The sequence below is a fragment of the Sebastes fasciatus genome, chromosome 18, assembly GCF_043250625.1.
Source record: "Sebastes fasciatus isolate fSebFas1 chromosome 18, fSebFas1.pri, whole genome shotgun sequence".
Classification (NCBI taxonomy): Eukaryota; Metazoa; Chordata; class Actinopteri; order Perciformes; family Sebastidae; genus Sebastes; species Sebastes fasciatus.
In genome coordinates, this window is record NC_133812.1 from 28,918,796 (window position 1) to 28,941,914 (window position 23,119).

Consider the following 23,119-nt stretch of genomic DNA (forward strand, 5'->3'; position numbering starts at 1 on the left):
TTTATTATAGCAGCTAAAATAATGTAATATTCAGTCAAACTGTGAGGAGGTGGCATCCAGATGTGAACACCTGGAAAGAATCAGATGTGCTTTGACAGATTTTTATGAATACATGTTTTATTTGTTGGCTATTTAACATGTCTAATACTGACTGATTCTCGGTTATAATAAAGTATTTAAACAAAAAAAAAAAAAAAAAAAAAAGGTTGTCTGTATGAAACACTTTAGAAATGAAACAATAAGTTGGTTAATCAATTAGTTTTTTACTGCTTCTTCTTGTTTCTGCACTATTAACTAATAAAGGAATATCTTATATCTCATCTTAGTCGCTAAACAAACAAATAATCAGCACTACAAATCACTTTAAGCAAAAATGGCAATTATTCTCTGGTTCCTGCTGTTTGCTTTTCTTTATCTTATGTGATAATATCTTCAGTCTTGCAGTGACAAAAGCAAGCAACATTATACCACTTTCATATTTTAAATTTTAAGGACCAACCCGTTAATCCAGAGAATGATCAGCAGATAAATCAACAGTGAAAGTATTAGTTAGTGTAAGACCGAAACACAAAAATATAAAGTTATAAAGCAGCTGCCGAAAAACAAAATAAAACAAAACATGAAATTAAAAGCAAAAGCAAACAAATACTGTACATAACCATTTTTTCAGTCAAATTTTCTAGAACAATAGGAGACGGGAACAACATCTAATCTAATCACAGAATATGATTTATTAAGTGTCCGTTGGTCAGAATGAGTTTACGTCATGGTTTGAGTGCAGAAGACACTGAATTCATCCAGATGTGAGGTGTTTTCTTTTTTATTATTATTATTTTTATTTGTTTTCATGCTCTAAACTGATGTTTAACACGTCGAGATTCAGAATCAGAATCAGCTTTATTGGCCAAATACGTGAACACTTATGTTTTTTTGTTGCTGTCAATACTTGAATAGACATACAGCTAAAACAAAGACAAACAAAGCTGGACAAAGTAAACATAAACATTTATCTACTATATACAGATATAAAAATATATAAAAAAACAGTGAGACAATATAGAATAAATAAACTTTATAAGATATAGAGGAGATAAACGGTGCCTCATTTTAAATCACTCCTCAAAACACACTTTTACACGGCTGCTTGTCATTCCTGATTCTGATGCTTTTGTATTTGTTTATTTTTGTTTTTCAGTTATTTCATTGTCTTTTTAAATTGTTTTTATTGTTTTTGTATTCATATTCATAATTTCCCCCGTAGTACCATGTCTGTTGGTTGCTTTGTCCTGTTTTATGTATGTACAGCACTTTGTATCTCTGTTTTTAAAAAGTGCTGTAGAGATAAAGTTATTATTACTGGTTATTATTAATAGTGCAATGGTGCAGAGTACTGGGATATATATGGAAATGAATTCATATAACAGGTTGCTTTATATACATGTGGTAGGTATTACAGTGTATATAATATTCAAATACTTCTATAGTTTATGTTAGTAGCTTTACTTATGAAACAGCTGGAATAAGACGCATTGGAAATGATAAAAGCAAACACACACACACACACACACACACACACACACTGGGAGGCTGGAAGCTTCATACTGGTTATACTGGTGATGAGCCACCAGATGAGGGCGCTCTCTCTCTTTAAGTTACCTCTCTGCATGTTGGAGGAAATCAATCAGCTCACATACAAACTGAGAAAAACCTGCATGATTTGATTTGGTTTCATCCTGTTCACAAGAAAGAAAACTGTTGATGTTTTCGGTGAAAATCAATTTCCACTTTCTGTAACAGCGAGGTCTTTATGGAAATGAGTCAGTAGGAAGCCGGAGCAAAGAATCAGTGTGTATGTTTTACATGAATTCAGTGAATGCATCCTCATGCAGCTGTGAAAATGTGTCACATTCCTGAGCTGTAACAGCTCTCTCCTCTCACATCTGGGATTTGCATCCTTCATCTGCTCTGTTTCCCTTCACCAACACTGAAATGATGCTCCGTCCTATTACCTGCACCTCCAGCGTAAATGTTTATGGAAATGGCCCGTTGGAGCAGGCCAAGTGTTTTCCATCAGCAGCTCTTTGCAGTAATAATACTGCAGTGTTGATGTCAGACCCGCCCTGCCTGAAGAGGGGAGGCTAATGGCCCTCTCCCCCCCCCCATCCATCCATCCATCCATCCATCCTCCGCCCTGCATGAATCTAATTCACCTTAAATGTGCTGCTGCAGGGTTGGGAAGCGAGAGGGCATCTGTTCAGAGAGTCCCCATTTAAGGAGCATTATGTAACATCAGACTGTGGATGATGGAGATCCAACCACGATACAATCAAAGGGAACGTGGACACGAGTCTGCAAGGCTCACACGGCTCACACACCTGGTGACTTTTAAATTTAAATCTTTATCGTCAAAAAAAAAATCAAAAATAATTATCATTCTTATGAAGAGCTTGCTATTATTTCAAAAACATTTAAAAAAAAAATTGTCATTCTATTTATTGTGTATTATTTATGTTAATTTTGTTATTATTATTATTATTATTATTATTATTAATAATAATAATAATAATCTAATAATTTTATCAAATCAATGATGAATTACCTTGTTTATTTGGGGTTTTCCTTAAAAATTTGTTTTCATTTCTTTGTATTTTATTTAAACACAAATAAATATAAATATCGAAATTATAATTTTTTTATTATAATTTAAATAAACGATTAGTCGATTAATCAATTGGTCGATTGATAGAATTGAACTTGGATCTATTTTTCATACAAAAACATTTGTATTTTCTTTAAACATAAATAAATAAATAAAATAAAAATAAATAAAACTCTTGATTTATATATATATATATATATATATTGCACACAAAACTTATGGAGAGTTTATAGCTTTGCTATAAATAAAACTAACAGTTTGTACAAGCACATCTGAGACGATTAGTCAATTAATCAATTAGTCGATTGACAGAAACTAGAAACTATTTTTCATGCAAAAACATTTCATGCTTCCAGCTTCACAATTGTGAAGCTTTGCTGCTTTTCCTTTTAATCATGTTAATAATGTATTAGTAATAATGTTGAGGTTTGGACTGTTGGTTTGACTAAACAAACATAGTGAAGGTGTCACTTTGACCTCTGGGTCATTGTGACACCATTTCTCACTATTATTTTTACAAACCAAACAATCAATCGATTCATGGAGAAAATAATCAGCAGATTAATCCATAATGAAAATAATCATTAGTCAATATTTCAAAATGAGCCCATCTCAACCAACTACAACAGTAAAATCCTGCTTTTACATTAATGCAGGAGGAATAATAATCTAATGATAGAATATTTAATGGTACAACAGTAAGTAAGTAAGTAAGTAAGTAAAGTTTATTTGTATAGCACCTTTCACAGATACAAAATCACAAAGTGCTTTACAATAATAAAAAACACATCAGTCAATATTAAAAGTAGCGATGAAAAGGGCTGTCAAGCTAAAAACACAACAAAACAAACAAATGAGGACAAGGACACATAAACAGGTAACACATACATGTAAAATACAACAGCCACGGTGGATATGTATATACCTTTAATACTGCATTAATAGAGCTTTTTCCTGATTATAGTAATATTTTCACAGTATTTTTTACAGTGTGGTATTAGTACTTTTACAAAGTGAATACTTCCTCCACATACATCATACTGCTTCACTGCTGCAGTACCGTCTCCGGTCGTTGGGGGTCGCTGTGGGTTCATCTCGGCTGTTTCCGGAGCGTTCCGGAATCAGCCGAGATGCTCCGGAACCAGTACATAGCGCCATGTCCAGCAGCATGTAGCCGGACTGTTGGATTCATTCACAACAAAACAAAGTCTCTGTTTTAACTCAGAACGATTTTAACTGTTTCTTTAAGACTTCACGTTTTTTTATAAGCTGACACAGAAGCCACTTGTTCACCGGAGATGGGAGTCCCGGCGTTCTTCCGCTGGCTGAGCCGCAAATACGCATCTATCATCGTCCACTGTGTGGAGGAGAAGGTAGGCTAGCTGCTAGCTGCTAGCATGTAGCCTGTAGCCTGTTAGCTAGAGACCGTTTACTGCGTTGGCGGGAAGATTTTAACGTGTCATATCTTTATATTTACATCTTATTTTACTCGTTATGTTATATTATGTGTGTTCGTGGTGGTTAGTGTCGCGTCGTAGATGTGTTTTTGTGTGTTTTTAATGTTTTGAGGGTTTCAGTTTAAACCAACTGACACGGTTAACCGGAAGCTCGTGTTCTTCTTCGTGGGTTTGTAAACAAACAGACGCAGTTGTTTATTCTTAAAAACACTAAACTGACACACTAAACCAACACTCTACAAACACTCTACCAACACTCTACAAACACTCTACCAACACTAAACTGAACCTCTACCAACACTAAACTGACACTCTACCAACACTAAACCAACACACTAAACCAACACTCTACCAACACTAAACTGACACTCTACCAACACTAAACTGACACTCTACCAACACTAAACCAACACTCTACCAACACTAAACTGAACCTCTACCAACACTAAACCAACACTAAACTGACACTAAACCAACACTCTACCAACACTAAACTGAACCTCTACCAACACTACCAACACTAAACTGAACCTCTACCAACACTAAACCAACACACTAAACCAACACTCTACCAACACTAAACTGACACTCTACCAACACTAAACCAACACTCTACCAACACTAAACTGAACCTCTACCAACACTAAACCAACACTAAACTGACACTAAACCAACACTCTACCAACACTAAACCAACACTCTACCAACACTAAACTGAACCTCTACCAACACTAAACTGACACTAAACCAACACTCGACAAACACTCTACAAACACTCTACAAACACTAAACCAACACTCTACAAACACTCTACCAACACTAAACTGAACCTCTACCAATACTAAACTGACACTAAACCAACACACTAAACCGACACTAAACCAACACTAAACTGACACTAAACCAACACACTAAACCAACACTCTACCAACACTAAACTGACACTAAACCAACACACTAAACTGACACTAAACCAACACTAAACCAACACTCTACCAACACTAAACTGGCACATTAAGACTGTTATTTTTAAATGTAGCACCATATAAAAATCATAATTAACCTGACCATTCAGGGGTACTTGTACTTCACTTCAGTATTTACATTTCTGCTACTGTATACTTGTACTCTACTAAATCTCAGAGGGAAATATTATACTATATATACTATAGTATAATATATATATATATATATATATATATTATATATATTATTTTTTTTACTCCACTACATTTACACACAGTAAAGCTTTAGTTTATTTTCATTTGATGATGCATTGCTGTAGATTAAACTACTCAACAGTATACAAATGAGTTAAAAACATCTACAGCAGTAATATTAATCCAGAAACATTTTACTGCGATATCAATAGTTTTACTTTAGTTGATAATACTTACATACAGTTACTTAAGTTTTGATTGCAGAACTTTTACTCATTGAGTGTTTTCACAGTGTGGTATCAGTACTTTTACTAAGTAAAGGATCTGGATACTTCTTCCACCACTAAACTATGTTAAAACGTCTACGTTGTTGGAAAATATTGACCGAAATATCGTCTGTAGTCGCATGAAACTCTTGTGCACTGAGTACATGGATGAAATTAAAGGCTTTCACACACTTACATTTATTTATTTGACCTATATTTAACCAGATAAGTCAATTAAGAACAAATTCTCATTTACAATCACAACCTGGCCGAGAGGCAGCGACAGAAGGCGAGGCGTTACAAAATATTAGATCATAGAACATAAGTATGAATTAGTGCAACAAAACATTGCAATATATATATATATATATATATATATATATATATATATATATATATACCACCTCAGCTAACATACTAAATAATACAATATCATGAAATTAAAACTTGAATTTCTTTCCGTATCTAATTGCCGTTTGTTTAATGACTGTCAGTTGTTTAGGCCTCTGTCAAACTATTTTCTAGGGAAAAACCTATGCCGTCTTCACACAAGTTTTTTTTCTGTCTTGTTTTATCTTCACAGGGTAAAGAATGTAATGGAGTCCGTATTCCTGTCGATACGACCAAGCCAAACCCCAACGAGGTGGAATTCGACAACTTGTACTTGGACATGAACGGGATCATTCACCCTTGTACGCATCCAGAGGACAAGTAAGAACTCCCCTCTGTTCAGTTTAGACTTGAGCTGGGCAATACAACAATATATATATATATCGTCAAAATTATATTAAAATGGCTGTTTATGTTTTTCTATATCGCCTCTATTGCGATAGGCTAGGCCTGTAATTCCACTTAAAGTTTCTTAATAAAGTGAAAAAAGAACTATTAATTTGTCAAGTCACACAGGAGTATTGATTGATTAGTTTGTTTATTATGTCGTCATATTATGCACAACAATTACAGCAAGCAGTCGTTGGCAATGAAAATCTTGGGTCTCAGGTACCCTTGAACTATGCTCATTAAAAATGTAAAAGCAAAATGAGAATCAAAGACATAAAATAGTTAAGTTAAAATATAGGGCTTAAATATTAACATACATAAATATAAATTTGTAGATGGTAGTATTTCCAATGGATAAGCTGAATGTAAACAGGATGTAGTATGTATATGCATGATAAAATGAATTAATCTGTAAAATAATCAACAGATTAATTGTTGGGGGGAAAAAGCTGTACTTGCAGTCTAGATTGCATCCAGAGTGATGAGGGGACTTTAATGAGCACAAATCAAGTATTTTGTTTCTATGATCAAACCTGGATGTTTTGTTCTAATAATAATGGTAATAAATTCGACATATTTAGCGCTTTTCAGGGACTGAAACAATAGGTTGCCAAGGATGCTAAAATGGTAAAAGATGCAAATTTGAGTGTTGATCCGTGGGATTGCCTCCCAGTTATGAAATGTTTTTTACACTAAACAAGGGACCTTTAAAATACCCAGATTTCTAAATGAAGTTTGGTATGACACACATCCCCACATGTAAGAACAGCATAATTAAGTGATAAAAATAAAACTGTACTTCACACTCTGACCTCTGCTCTCCACAGACCCGCTCCCAAAAATGAGGACGAGATGATGGTCGCCATTTTCGAGTACATTGACCGCCTCTTCAATATTGTGCGGCCCAGAAGAGTTCTCTACATGGCCATCGACGGAGTGGTGAGTAACGTTCAGTAACGGAAACCTGCCGCCAGAGCAAAGTTTGGATGATAGCTCACATCCACAACAAAAACTGAAACACGGCTTATTGAAATATCTACCAGAGAATCAAACATTTATTAGGTTACATCCACACTAATATGTTTTCATTTTAAAACATAACTTTTACAACGTTTACACCCAGTGTCCACACCACTCCGGCGTTTTCGAGCCCCTAAAACGGAGGCGTTTGAAAACTTTGCAGACCCCGTTTTAGTTATCCGGAAGAAAACGAAGGACACCAGCCTCAACCAGCAGCGGTTAATTTCAACTTGGATGACGAGTTACAAGCGTTGCTGACCTTGTTGTCTCTGCTAGCAGCTGTTGTGCAGTTAAATTCAGCTTTTTATAATGTTACTACTGCCTACATGCGCAGGAGGAAAGCTAGTTTTAGAGCACTTTGCATCGATTCCCGTGTCCAGCGCTGCTTCCTGTTTACACCGGCACGAGCATGCCCAGTGGTCATGTGATATGAAAATGTATAAGTGTGGATGTAACCTTAGATTTTATCCGTCAAATGTTGTTTTTCATATTGTCAAACATGGCCTGTAGGGTAGTAGTCAGTTTCTATCATATTCCAAATAATCTGATGTTACCTGGGTTAACGTAGACAGAAAATAGCTCTGATGACCAGCCTGAAATCAGCTGCTGTACAGTAGAAACAACATCCTGTTTAACTCCACCAGGCTCCGCGGGCCAAGATGAACCAGCAGCGCTCTCGGCGGTTTCGTGCCTCCAAAGAAGGAGTGGAGCTAGTGGAGGAGAAGAATCGCATCAGGGAGGAGATCATCGAGAGAGGTGTGTGTGTGCTGTTTTTAAATCCCTGCTACAAGTACAGAGAATGTACGTCGGCTCAAACCTCAGGATGTGCAGAGCATTACACGTCATTTTCCTCCTGGCAGGACGTTATTTTCTCTGAGCTCCTCGACAGCTCCGCAGTTTGTAAATGTTTTGTCATTTTGGTGTCTTTTGAGCAAATAGATGTTTCACTGTGTATTTGTGGGATTGTTTGTCTTTTATAATGTTAACTCTTTATGTAACCTTACTTATTATTTCCTCTACAGGAGGTTATCTTGCACCTGAGGAGATTAAAGAGAGGTTTGACAGCAACTGCATCACTCCAGTAAGTAGAAGTGTTTTCACAGTCTTTCATACTTATTACTGGATATTTTAGTGTCTTTTATTGCTGTGTTTTTTTTTTATAACTGTAATGTTTATTGTTATTTTTTGGTTTTGTCAGTTTTTGTGATGCAAACTTGGTACACTTGTTGGTTATATATATAGATGTATTTTTGACTACGACAATCAGCAGAATGACCGGATATGACTTGTTTTGTCTGCAGGGAACAGAGTTTATGGACAACCTGGCTCAGTGTCTCCGATACTACGTCGCAGACCGACTCAGCAATGATCCCGGATGGAAGAACATCACGGTGTGTTGCTGCTCGGCCTTTCAAATACGACCAGAAACGTATTGACATTTTATAGACAAAATAGTTGATAGATCAATCAGAAAATAATGTTGAAATGAATTATCCTTTTTTACTTAATGTTTAGTTTTTCAGCTCTTGGCGGTTGGTATGTTGACACGGACCATGTTGTTGACAGTCGCTAACTTTTTAATACCTTTTTATTATCCAGGTCCTCCTGTCTGATGCCAGTGTTCCTGGTGAAGGTGAACACAAGATTATGGACTACATCAGAAGACAGAGAGGTACAGCTGCCTTACACTGATGAGTTTTAATAATTTACTCATGCCTGTTGCGATACAAAGGAGTACGTTAAAGCACATGTGCTTTTGCACGGTCACGACTCCAGACTGCGACCAAAATGGTGGTCATGTCTAGAAGGTAACCCACAAGTTGCGAAACTCTCACGAGATGGTTAAGGTTAGACATTGACCTTGAATGGTTATGGTTACAATGGGTCGTCGGGCAGCAAGTCTCGCAAGAGTTTTTGCAAATCTTTGCGAGTTTTTGCAATTTATGGGTTACCTCCTAGACACGACCCATTTCTTTGTGATTGTGCGAGTAAAAACTGGCCGACCGGCCATTAATTAATACCATGCTGTACTAAAAATGTGTGTTCAGAAGGTTCAGATATGTCTTCATCAGACATTTTGTTGACTCAAGTTTGTGATTTGTTTTTACAGCTCAACCCAACCACGACCCCAACACTCACCACTGTCTGTGTGGAGCTGATGGTAAGCGTTTACATTTCAGTCTTATATAAGGAATAAGATCAATCAAATACTAGTTAAATAATTAATAAATGTTATTAGCCAGAAGTTAGCTTGTTTTATTGTTTGACTACTTTGTCTACAACTCTGTCATCATGAAATAACATCCCTTTTCTCTCAGCTGACCTGATCATGCTGGGCCTCGCCACCCACGAGCCCAACTTCACCATCATCAGAGAGGAGTTTAAACCCAACAAGCCCCGCCCCTGTGCGCTCTGCAATCAGATAGGTCATGAAATCAAAGACTGTCAGGGGACGGCCAGAGAGAAACAGGGACAGGTGAGCTCAGTAACATGGACAATATAGACAACATGTTTGTAAGCACTGTGGCAGGAAGGGGTTTTTATGACAACAGAACTTTTTCTTAAATGCAGAACTAAGATGGCACATTTTATCCTGTACTTCAGCTATGGAGCAAATGGGGAAACAAACAAACATCAAATATGTTTTGTGATATATTTTGTTTTTGCATTTGCTTGACAGATTTAAATGTATGTCAGCTGGGGCTGTGACGCAATCTGGATATTTTAGTGATCACAGCAACATAAATGGAAAATTAAAACGTTTTTCTCTTGTCATCTTTTTACCTTCCTGTCTGACTTTCTCTAAACGCAACGTGACTTTTACTGTTGCTTATGTATCGACAGTATTTGGAGATTTGTTTATGTTTTAAATGATGACAACTTCCTGTCTGTAAATCCAGAAATGTGTCACGAATGAGACTTGATCTGTTTTGTTTTCCTTCTTCTCTTTCAGCACGATGAGTTTGCAGACACGATGCCGATGTCTGAGCAGGAGTTCATATTTATCAGGCTGTGTGTTCTGCGGGAGGTAAGATCTTTATCTTCTTTGGGGGAATAAATCACGTCATTGCTTCCTTTATTTTAAAAAGTGACAATGGTTGGTCAAGGGTGGCGCTATAGTGTCTGATATCCATTCAACTCTAATAAATTACGCCTGTTATGTCACTCCACTAATAGGACATTGCTTATGTCACACAGGTACATTTGGTTGTCTTAATGGCTGTTTGAACTAGAATCAGTACCAGAGCAAACTCTTGCCTTTTAGAAATAATAATAATAATTCTTCCTTCCCTCCATGTTTTCAGTACCTCGCCAGAGAGCTGACCATGGCCAGCCTGCCGTTTCCCTTCGACTTTGAGAGGAGCATAGATGACTGGGTCTTCATGTGCTTCTTCGTTGGAAATGACTTCCTGCCGCACCTGCCGTCCTTAGAGATCAGGTGAGATCATTTTCTCCTCTTTTTAAGAAGCTCTTAAGCCTTTTAAAAGTCCTCCTCCCTACTCCTAACCATTTCTCACCTTGGGAGGTCTTTTAAGGGCTAAGTTGCTTTGTGAATAGCTTTCATCTGTACAAGGATCTAGTCTTAACTTTAAGGGAAAATTCTGAGAAAACATCATAATTCTAAGAATTTTCTTAGAATTGTGCCACTAGGAGCAACTCTCGCTTTATGAATACGGCCCATGGCTTTAATTTTAGAAAAAGTGGTAGCGGTTGTATGTTTTGGTCCTTAACTCAGCTCTGTTTTCTGTATTCAAGACCTTAAAAAGGTACTGAAGTATAATAAATGTATTTACACTGTCAAAGGATTTTTTTTTACTGCCTGCAGACTCGATTATTCCAGAATTTCTCGAGACTTCGGCTTTCTTTAAGCTTCACAAAAACCGGGTTAATTGCAGGACAGTTGTATTGTTGCTTTAGACGGTGCAGGTGTTTCCTTTATTACTTGTAATCCTGTCATCACTTCACTTTAACCTCCAACACCGATGACACTGAAAACTGGAGAAGCTCAGCCCTCTATTGTTATGTTTCACTACTTTTCTTTATTTGTATAAGGATGAAATAGAGCTCCAAATGTTTGTTGGTTACCTGCCAAAGCAGCCAAATATCCTGCTGCTGTCAAAGACGAATCAGTGTTTGGTGTCTGTTCAGTGTCCCATCCTGAACGACTCGTCTTTAATTATTGACCGGTGTTGTTTTTGTGTCTCACAGAGAGGGAGCGATAGATCGACTGGTCGGTATCTACAAAGACGTTGTGCACAAAACTGGAGTGAGTATCGGCACGTGTTCGTCTCGTTCAGTGTTTCCAGTCGTGGATTATTATTTGTCTTTTAAGCAGCCGTGGTACTGTGACCTCACCAGGCGTGTGTTTGTCTGCAGGGCTACCTGACGGAGAACGGCTACGTCAACCTGGAGCGAGTTGAGCTCATCATGGCGGCGGTGGGCGTGGCCGAGGACAACATCTTCAAGAAGCGCAAAGAGGACGACGTAAGATTTCTGCAACTTCACACAGCGATCGTTAGACTCCTGGCTCAGAAAAAGAAAAGTCTTTATAAGCTAAATAATATAAAGTGGTATCAGGCCTCAGTACTTTTTGATGCAGGCTGAAATGTGTCTGTAGCAGAGAGATCGAAACCAAACTTTTGTATTCAACTTTGATTCTCAGATAGTTCCTGAATTAAAATCATAATTTTGCCAACTTTAGATTGTTTTAAGTTCCTCTAGGGCTTTTTGTGTTTAGAGACATTTAACATTTAAGAACTTTTGTAGAGCTGCAACGATTATTCGACTAATCAATTAGTTGATCGACAGAAAAATAATCGGCAACTATTTTGATAATCTATTAACCCTTAAAAGTATTTTTCTTTTGTGAACTATTTTTTATTAGTTCATGTTGACAGAAAAGAACATGTATACATTTACAGATATAGTTCCAAAACTGTTAAACTTGAATTGATTCATGGTATATAACACCTAGTGTTCCAATAATAATATGGAAACATGCATATCGATATACAATATACCTCAACATAAATTGGTATGTCTGCACAAACAGATACAGGCGTACCTTGCACCTACGTACACATTACTTAAATCCATATGCTTACATGCACGCTCAAACACACACACACACACAATTACTACGTTAAAAGTCATTTTTCATGCAAAAATGGCAGAAAATGCTTTTTTCAGCCTCTCAAATATGGAGATTTCCTGCGATCTCTGTTTTATATCATATTAAACCAAATATCTTTGGGTTCGGGAAAAAACAAGACATTTAAAGACATCACTTTGGACATTTTCCAATATTTTCTGACATTTTATAGACCGAACAATAAATCAATAATTTAAAAAATAATCAGCAGATTAAGCGATAATAAAAAGAATGGTTAGTTGCAGCCCTAAACTTATAGGTTTATATTTCTTAAAGTAAAGTAATTGTAAAAGTATTGAGCTGGTTTAAATGGTGAGCGACAGTAGTAAATATTTCTATTCTGACCTTAATTAATTTCTTTCTGACATTGATAAGTCTTCATATTTTCTTTGTTTTAGGAAGGCTTCAAGAGAAGAATGAAAGAGAAAAAAAAGAGGATGAAGGTGAGTAAAGCTGGTGGATGATGATGATGATAATACTGTTTTCTGTGTAAAACTAGCTGGCAGATCTTACCTGATAAAACCGTACAGACAATACAGGAAGAATTCTTCAGTGATAAAACTGCATCTAGAAGATGATCAGAATCTGGGAAGCATTTTTTTTTTTTCATTTCTTAATAGAGCTGCAAAGATTAATCGATGTGTTATTGCAGAATGAGCAGCGGGGCCCCGCCTACATGACTTCGGGCCAGTTTGCCCCTCAGGCGCTGGGGAGACGAGACCGACCCGAGGCCGTCCAGAACGCCCGGAACCAGGCCTACGACATGAGGATGCAGCACAACAAGGTACCACAGGTTCTTTATATGGCGTCTCTGTGCAGCTCTGGAAGTCTGGAAAATGATTCTAGACAAGTTCCAGGTCTTAAAACGAACCAAACTTTATAGTATTTATGGTATTTTACTTATGTGATAAAGAGTTTAGTATCAGTTTGTTTACATGATACTGATCTCTCATATTCTGGTATATGTCGCTGAGGAGATTAATCTCTAATATAGAAATATTATTATAAAATCCTAAAATATAATACAGAAATGAAGACGATAAAACATAACCGAGAGTCTACATGTGTAGTTTTGAGGCTGCTGTCCAGTTACATTTAGTGATATTCTGAGTGCTGTCTTCAGACCCCGTCAGGACATTTTATAACACAACACGGTGATGAATCAGCGCTGCAGGAGTGCAGTCGTGATGATGGAAGTGTTGGTTTTTCTCTCCAGGATGCTGCACAGTCCCTGAAGTCCACAATGAAGAACGGTGGCAATGTAAGTTACTTGCACATAAAAAAAAACATAAACAGTGTTGGTTTGATTCTAATATATTTATAAGATACAACAGATCAGGCTTTGTCAGGCAGAGAACAGTTCATTCCTGGATTAATTCATGATAAAATGTTAAAATAAAGACAATCATTGTTCTACCAAGCTTTATCAAGATGGATCGTTTAATGTCTGACGTTAACATATATATATATAACAAATAAACAAAACTAAAGAAAACATGTTTACAAATTCAATGAATTAAATTCAGAAAAGAGTCTTGGTTGTAACTGTCACTCAAACATATTTTGTGGTGATCTGCCCCTCAAAAATGTGGTTAACTAGATCCTTGAATATATAATCAGGCATAGTAATTGGTGGTATATTAACGGGATAGTTTGGGTGATTTAAAGTGGGGTTGTATGAGGTACTTATCCATTATCATGAGAGCAAAGTAATGTACTGATGTGGGCAGCAGCAACACACATTTTAGACAAGAATCAATATCAGTTTCCGTGTACGCTATATTTAGAATATTTTCACCTCTTTACCTCGCTGTCAGACAGCCCTTTACCTCGCTGTCAGACAGCCCTTTACCTCGCTGTCAGACAGCCCTTTACCTCGCTGTCAGACAGCCCTTTACCTCGCTGTCAGACAGCCCTTTCTGACGGGGAACTGAAGCCGTTATCTATACTCTCTTCAAAGCCACCAGACTCCATTCACAAAAACAGTAATTTTACCTCTCAGAACACGGGAGTTGCTGGACTACTGCTGTCTCCATCTGTTAGTTAGTTTGTGTTATTGTGTGACTTTGATGAATCCAAACTAATCCTTTAAAACACCAAATTCAATAACACCGTAGCTTGTACCGTTCCAGCGCTTTGCATTGCACAGTAGGCGAGGTAGACTGGTCCGATGCATACTGGAGATTTTTTCCAAATCACTATGACATCCGTGTATTTTTGGCATACTGGAGATTTTGCTTTTGTTTGCATACTACATGCTACATATTGGCCTAATCCGTACATACTGGTAGTATAGTATGAGGTTTCAAATACAGCCAGAGTACGCCAGACAGACACACAGCCGACAACCTTGCAGCTGAACTCACTGATGCTGGTCTCGGTGCATCCCTACTGGAGTGTTTATTTGTCTACATGTGAAAGAGTTGAATTGAATGTTATCTTCATCGTCACCCAGCAGTCATCTAAAAGTCTCAACACAGCACGTCCAAAATCAAAAGCTAATCTTTCCTTTAGCAAACTATGAAAACTTGTGGCGATCTCTCCTTTTTAATGTGTATATTTGATGTTTGTGTCTGTCTGAACGTGGTCGCTGTCTCCTGCTTCAGTTCATGGTCATGTTCCCGTTTAACGTGTCTCTTAAAGCTGTTCAGTTTTTCCTGTACGACTTAACAATAGGTTGCCATACATTAGCACATGAATGAAAAGAGCACAGAGGCTTCAGAAAACAGGAAGGCTAAGTAGCTACGGTGGTGATTCATTTATCTTTTCTTTCCATCGGCTTCATTCAGACACACAGACAGACGGCAGAGCAGAGAGTTCATCTTTCACTCAGGAAAAATGTTTTATAATCATCCGGTAGTTATTTATGACGTAATAACAAACATCACCGTCAAATACATAACATGCTCCTGAAAACTGCTTTTTAATTGATGCTATTATACTGTTATATTTTCCCTTTGGTCTTTTATCTGTATGGCATAAATATATGTATGAAATATGGATTCAAATTTAAGATCTCATCACTGACCATGTCCATTTTTATCGCATGTAATGCAGCATTTCTTTGTTAGATTAATATCTGCCAAATGGAGTTGAAATGATTAGTTGATGGATCGATTCATCGTTTTGATCAAACATTCCCTAAATCCAGCTTCTCAGTACATCCAGCTTTACTGCTTTTTTGTCTTGTGCAATAATGAACTGAATATATATAAATATATATTTGGGATTTGCACCGTCGGTGGGACAAAGCAAGGCACTTGATGTCCTCATCTTGGACTATTTAATCAATTAATCGGGGAAATTATGGTTAGCCACAGCTCTAAAAAGAACTAATACTTCAATAAGTTTGTATTAATTTTTTGTATATTCTAGTGACCTTCCCTAAGAAATAATCCGTAGAACTTTATTTATACTGTTTTATTGAAATAAAGATGTAAAGAAAACAATTTAAAAAATCACAACAAGAAACGCTAAAAACACACACAGCTGAATCATTTTACCCTAAAACATTAAAAACCAATGAAATGAAACTATTTAATAATCAAACAGTAATTGATTATTGGTTGGTGGTATTTGTCCAGTTTATGAGTGAAAAACAGGACACAAATAATAACATCCATGAAATAAGACTATAGATGGTTCTGATTCTCTTAAACTACAACTTAATCTTTCCATTCCTGTTTTGTTGTTCCAGACGTCTGCGGGGCCCAGCGGCGGCGCAGACAACCGGGGGGTGAAGAGGAAAGCCGAGGACAGCGACAGCGAGCCGGAGCCTGAAGACAACGTCAGGTAAACCTGCGGCGTCGTAGTGGAGGTAGGGGAGGGGTCGGGGTGGCAGCGTGGACACGTCCTGTGTTTAGATTTATAGTCAAGCTGCCGTCTGCAGAGCTGGGTATCGTTTACAATATTACGATGCCAGTACCAATTAGTGCTGGGACGATTCACCTATCTCTGGTTCGATATTATCACGATGCTCGGGTGCTGATCTGATATGTATTGGGATTCTACAAGTATATTGTGATTTGTTAACTTTTTTAACACTAGACCATGAAGGGAAAAAGTTGAATACACTTCTAGGGACTTTTACTTTGGAAAATCTCTAAATTACACGGACATGTAATGTTTTATACTTCTGGTGAATATAATCCATCAATCTTATTTCCATAGATGTATTTAGTATATACAGTTCCCTTTGTTGACAGCTTATTTTGAAAAGCGGACGTAGACCCACGTGTCTACTTCCTCTAACTTCTCCAAGGTGGTCTCTAGCTCTCCCGTCAGCTCCGTTCTCTTTATCCACGTTACCGCCATAAGATAACGTTTCCTGTCCGTGACAGAGTTAGCATGCAGCTTTAGCTCTGCTCTGTCTAGCTCTGCTTCTCCTGTCAATGTGTGAAACCCAAAGTGTTTCCATCCTTTACTGGATGTGTAGTGTGCTGGTAAATCAGGATTTATGCAGAAGGGCTGCAACTAATTATTATTTTCATTAGCGATTAATCTGCAGATTATTTTATATATTAGTCCATCAATTGTTTGGTCTATAAAATGTCAGAAAATAATGAAAAATGTCCATCCCAAGTCCAAGATCATGTCTTTAAAATGTCTTGTTTTGTCCCAAACTCAAAGATATTCAGTTTAATATGATATAAAACAGAGGAAAGCAGGACATTTCCATATTTGAGAGGCTGAAAACAGCATTTTCTGACATTTTTCCATGAGAAATGATTTAGTGATTTATCGATTCTAAAAATAGTTTGCTATTATTTTTCCGTTGATCGACTAATCACCAAGTCAGCTAATGGTTGCAGCTCTAGTTTGCAGTATAAGTGTCCACCAGACAGCGTGCATGATAGTAAAATGCCTTTTAAAAAAAAATATTTACAGACCAGCTTCACTCAGCGAAGACGGCGTTAACAAACACGAGCAGAGAGATTCACTCATTAATGCCACGGTGCTGCAGCACAAGCTGTTTAACACACTCAGCCCTCCGCTGAACAGCTCCCACTTCCCTCCGCACGTGATTAATATGGAAAGCAGGAACATTCGAGTAAATTCCTCTGTGACGCACTCGTCAGAGCTGCTAAATTGGTATTCATGGAGGCTTTCCTCTCAGGAGTCGGCGCTCCCCGCGGGCCGCTCCGAGGATCTGCCACACAGATGCCTGGACGGCCTTGATTATGAGTGCAGAACGGCGTTGCCGCCCCAAATCTACCGAGAAGTCAAAGCCATTAAACTGTTCCAGCAGCAGGGAGGAAGTTGATGCAGTTTTTCTTGTTCAGCCTATACATGAACAGGGCAGTATTTTAATAAGCAAATGCATCGTTTAGGTACATTTACTCTACAAACATGTGATTGTCTCATCCAATACTCCCTCACACTCAACGGTGGAATACATTTACATGTCAAGGTCACAAACAATAGAAGTGATGGAAGAAATAATGTTAAAGCCACAGCGTCCAGACAGCTGATTCCCAAGAGAGTTCATCAATATTATGATGCTTTATAACAAGAGGTATATAGAAGGGATGCAAAACCGAACAGTTCAATGACTGTACAAACCGAACCTTAGGCTTGTTGAACCTTTGCACCACTGTTAACTACAGGCCTGCTAATTATTTAATGAGACAGATGACGTAGAAGAGGCAATTATCTCAACATAGGTCTACTTGACCATTGCCAGAACCGATATATTTGCTTCATCTGAGTCTATGTGGAGGTAGAAGGAAGTTACCGCTTGTATTGTTGTAGTCTGAGTAACGTTCCGTGAACCAAAACAAATAGCAAGCGGCCGCCACGAGCCGAAACAAGAAAGTATAAAACGTTGGAGGGTCGTCGTGGATACGACCCATGTTAAATCCAGCGTGGTAAACACTACACATCCAGTAAAGGATGGAAACACTTTGGGTTTCACACATTGACAGGAAAAGCAGAGCTAGACAGAGCAGAGCTAAAGCTGCATGCTAACTCTGTCACGGACAGGAAATGCTATTGTATGGAGGTAACGTGCGGTCGAGGATGTTGCTCTCGTCTCTGTGGTCAAATGGGCCGACGCTACAACTGTAGAGCACCCAGATACTGACATTTGTGTTCTCTGCATTGAAACGGCCCCGATGGAGCTGACCATGGATGGATAAAGAGAACGGAGCTGACGGGAGAGCTAGAGACCACCTTGGAGAAGTTAGAGGAAGTAGACACGTGGGACTACGTCCGCTTTTCAAAATAAGGTGTTAACAAAGGGAACTATATATACAAAATACATCTATGGTAATAAGATTGATTGGATTATATTCAGCAGAAGAATAAAACATTAGATGTCCCTTATAAATGAAAGAGAAAATACCACTAATCTGTGCGGGTAATGTCTTTATTCTTTGATTTTTGGGTTGCTGGATAATAAATAATTCTTGACAATGACTGATATATTTTAAATAAAGTCTGATAAATGTCCGGTAAAAAAGTCTGAAAAGTGTCCGGTGAAAAAAGTCTGAAAAATGTCCGATTAAAAAAAGTCCAAAAAATGAAATAAATATCTGAAAAATGTTTTAAAAAAAAAAAATAAAAAATGTCCGATTTTAAAAATAGTCCAAAAAATGAAGAAGAAAAAAATCTGAAAAATGTAAAAAATAAAATAAAAATAAAAAAGTCTGTAAGATGTCCGATTAAAAAAGGTCTAAAAAATGTCCGATTTAAAAAAGGTTTAAAAAATGTCCGATTTAAAAAAGGTCTAAAAAATGTCCGATTTAAAAAAAGGTCTAAAAAATGTCCAATTTAAAAAAGGTCTAAAAAATGTCAGATTAAAAAAAGTCTGGAAAATGTCCGATAAAAAAAATCTGAAAAAATCTGGAAAAAAAATGTCTGAAAAAAGTCAAAAAAATAATAATCTGAAAACGGAAAAAAATCTGAAAAATGTCCAATTTAAAAAAAGTCTGAAAAATGTCCGATAAAGTCAAAAAAATTAAGAAAAAAAATCTGAACGATGTTAAAAAAAAAAAAAAAATGTCAGATAAAAATGACATAAAAAAGTCAAAAAAAACAAAACAGAAAAATGTAAGCAAAAAAATGAAAAAAGTCCAGTAAATATTTTGCATACATGCTGCAAATCAAACATTTTTACTTGATTCATTTAGAGATTTTCCAAAGTAAAAGTCCCTAGAAGTGAATGATTCAACTTTTCCCCATGGTCTAGTGGTAGAAAAACGCAGAACATATCGAAGCGTCACTCAAGTATCGTGATAGTATTGAATCAGGTGATGGGTGTATCGTCCTAGCCCTAATAGTAGTTGTAGTACATAAGTAGTGTTTAACCTACAAATTATGACCAGTTGATCAAACTGTAGAGGCTGAGCTGAGCACATTCTGACTGTACAGAAAGACTGATTAAAACGTAAAGTGTGAATTAGTGCAGTATACTGGATTATTAAAATTGCACAGAATCCGTCTTCTCAATAGTTTGGATCAGTAAAGTATGATATACTGTATACTATATAATATGTCCATGTGTGCTGCAGGTTATGGGAGGACGGCTGGAAGCAGAGATACTACAAGACCAAATTTGACGTGGACGTGTCGGACGAGGGTTTCAGGAAGAAGGTGGTTCAGTCTTACGTGGAGGGTCTCTGCTGGGTGCTGCGCTACTACTACCAGGTAACCCTGAAATCACTCTGTGGCTTCATTTACTCCATCTCATACACTGAAACAGGGTCATAACCTGGACTGTCATGACGTCATTTCATCTGTACTGTTTCTATTCTGCTGAGAAACTGTGTTTTTTTTCCTGTTAAAGTGGTTAAATGTTGACATTGGTGTAACTTCTCCCAAACACTACTGAACACCAGTGTTATAAACTTTAATATTGGCTTCCTTTTGAACTATCCTGATGATTTTGGTGACTTATCAGATCACAAATGATGTGGTACCCTTATTTCAGAGCTGAACAATCTTTAAATTAATAAAATAACAGCAAACGCAAAAAAATAAGATATTTATTGCTCAGATACAGGTTGCTCAACAGTTTTTAAAGATTTTTCCGTGACCTTTCTTGTCATAAAAATAAGAATTTGATCAATGTTCGATGAAGTTTGACAAGGAACGTTAAAACTTGCTGAAAGGTTTTGGTTTCATTCTTTTCTCCTTAGGTTTTTTTTTTTTTAAACCAAATTCAGTTTATAATTGATCATCTAGGTTCAAACTCACCTCGTTGTGTCCAAAGAAAAGACGTCTAATGGACGAACGGCATTTTCAACAGAGCGACAGTTTTTTTTTTGTTGAAAGTCAAGAACTGCTTACCGTCGAGTGTCTCGACAAACAAACCTCCGCGCAGCAGAGATACCAGTATCACTTTATTGTTTGCAGTGTGATTATACACTAAATAATTTTATTGTTGTAAAATATTGATCTTTATCTTGAGATGAAATTATCAGCTGCGGGCCCTCTTCAGAGGATCCGGGGCCGCGGCGGGCTGAGCCGGGGGGGATTTGTCCGGGCTGATTGTGAGCTGTCTATATGCACGCTCTGTGTTGACTCCACATGTTCGCCAATCCAAAGCCCCTCTCAGGGGGCCGTTCTGGATGAATTCATTAGCGGGGCCCTCGGTGGACGGGGACGTGTCTGCTCTCCGCCGCCACACATTCACGGTTCTGTCCGCCGCCGCCACTGTAGAGTAATGGTCACGCACACCTCGCCAAATGATCAGAGCTGGGTTTATACAGAACACAAAAGATTCACACTTTGTTCTCAGTTTTTTGGTGTGAAACTGATGGAAGACGCTGTTTTTCTTCAGTCTATTTGGTACAGTGGAAAGACAGAAACCAGGGCTGCACAATTAATCTAAATTTTATGGAAGTTGCAATATTCAAATGGCAATATTTGTTGAAGACGAATGTGTGTCAAAATACCATTTTAAACTAAATACTATGGTGCTGCAGAGATGTCCCGGCCTTCACATCATATTCTACAGACTTAAGAAAACATCTTTGTTTGGTACAGATCACCGCAGAAATCACATCATAATAATCAATTTAATGTTTTTCAATGAAAATGAGAATGATGTAAAAATTTCCTCTAATATCGCAAATGCAATATCTGATAAAATAATCGCAATTAGACTTTTCCTGGACCGAAATCAAATAGAATACGGAGATCAGTGTGCCAAACCTACAGTAACAAGTCTTAAATCTTCTGTCAACTTTAATCGACAACATAGATGCTATTTTAATAATAATGAATAATTAATTATGCATTTTGTTATATTTTATTTGTAAAGGCCGCTTGATTTAATTTTAAACAGAACTGACCAGCCTTAAAAATGTGTATTTTTCCAAATTTTTAGGAACAAGTTTATTAGTTTATTATTAGTTTATTAGGATCCCCATTAGCTGACACCATGACGTCAGCTCGTCTTCCTGTGGTCTGACACAGAACTCGCAAACAATTATATATGTTGTATACATTCAAACATCACATTACATACTTAAAATCCCTGTCCTCACGTTACCTTAGTTAAAAATAATGCCAGCAAACACCACAAACAAAAAAACAAAAACATCAGCACGCCAGAAGAATCATTTACTGTTGGTTCATGCAGTTAATTGCATTAAATACTCGTTTAATGCTTCTGGTATTTGTTTTATTAACTTGGTTTGGTAAAGAGTTCCATCCTGTAATAACTCAGTACATCACAGTATATCTGAGGAGATTTGTTCTGATGATTGAAGCCAATAAGAATATTTTTTTTCTATTTGACAGTAGATTTGTATATAAAACAATCCGACTGATATTCAGTGTGATGAGATACAATCAGACAAAACTTCTTAAAGTATAAAACTTTCAACAATTCAGTTTGTTGGTTTTTAATCATAATTAATCAGCCTGAGCTCATTATAGTTTTTATTTGATTTGAATAATTGAGACTAGCGCTGAATTGTTAGTTAATTAGATGGATCGAGAATTTTGCCAAATATTTAATAATCAATTTGTATTTATTTTTCTTGATAAATGTTTCTCACGTGATGATTTACTGTTTTTTTTTATATCGTCGTAATTAACATAAACATTGTATGTTTGGGTTTTGGACATTTCGTTGGCTGCCTTCATCTGAGCATGTAATTCTTCTGGACATGTATGTTTGCCCTGTAAAATCATATTCTGTAAATCAAAAGACCAGATTCCGAAAACTTTTAAATTAAATTTCATTAATAATAATTGTCCGCAAATAAAAAGAAAGTCTCGGAAAATACTCGGAACAAGCATATACAAAGAAACACAGGTGTTTGGAGAATCTCTATGGATCCAGAATAAGTGTTATGGCTTGTAATGCCAAACGGAACACCGTAATGTAAGATGTATGTATTACAAACCAGTAAACATGAGCTTTTCTCAGCAGTTATATGGTAGAAATGTATCCATTTTCTTTGCAATGTAACCCAACACATACTGTGTTTTCAAAGCCCATGATATGTTTATGCAGCACACCACACCTACTGTGAGTTGCCAATAAAGCAGTCAGTAACAAACCAGGGAATGCTACTGACCAGCCAAAGAGGGCCAGGCATGCAAGTTAACCAGCCATCTGAGCTAACCCCCAATTTAATGGTTTTTTTTACGCTTTAGGGATCATACCCCCC

General features: G+C 37.1%; 1 protein-coding gene across 2 annotated transcripts; it reads left to right on the plus strand.

The window, feature by feature from the left end:
• The first annotated feature begins 3,774 nt into the window (after nt 1-3,774).
• On the plus strand, nt 3,775-20,219 carry LOC141756559 (5'-3' exoribonuclease 2-like). 2 transcript variants are annotated; one of them, XM_074616412.1, is made up of 18 exons: nt 3,775-4,032; nt 6,126-6,253; nt 7,150-7,261; nt 7,987-8,098; nt 8,365-8,423; nt 8,644-8,733; nt 8,942-9,014; nt 9,453-9,503; nt 9,661-9,818; nt 10,296-10,370; nt 10,648-10,781; nt 11,552-11,609; nt 11,720-11,827; nt 12,893-12,937; nt 13,147-13,278; nt 13,711-13,755; nt 16,192-16,286; nt 20,006-20,219. In XM_074616412.1, exons 1-18 carry the CDS (start codon nt 3,958-3,960, stop codon nt 20,202-20,204), a joined length of 1,749 nt encoding a protein of 582 aa, XP_074472513.1. In that variant the 5' UTR covers nt 3,775-3,957; the 3' UTR covers nt 20,205-20,219. The 2 variants fall into 2 exon arrangements, with proteins under 2 accessions (XP_074472513.1, XP_074472514.1); XM_074616413.1 differs by lacking the exon at nt 13,711-13,755 and having other exon boundaries at nt 3,776-4,032.
• The last annotated feature ends 2,900 nt before the right edge of the window (nt 20,220-23,119 follow it).

What these genes read in the sequence shown, in the direction of transcription:
- LOC141756559 (XM_074616412.1), top strand. Translation starts at nt 3,958, where the DNA reads ATGGGAGTCCCGGCGTTCTTCCGCTGGCTGAGCCGCAAATACGCATCT. An exon ending in AGAAGCGCAAAGAGGACGAC is followed by an intron (nt 11,828 to 12,892) that starts GTAAGATTTCTG and finishes TCTTTGTTTTAG; the next exon opens with GAAGGCTTCAAGAGAAGAAT. An exon ending in AGAAAAAAAAGAGGATGAAG is followed by an intron (nt 12,938 to 13,146) that starts GTGAGTAAAGCT and finishes GTGTTATTGCAG; the next exon opens with AATGAGCAGCGGGGCCCCGC.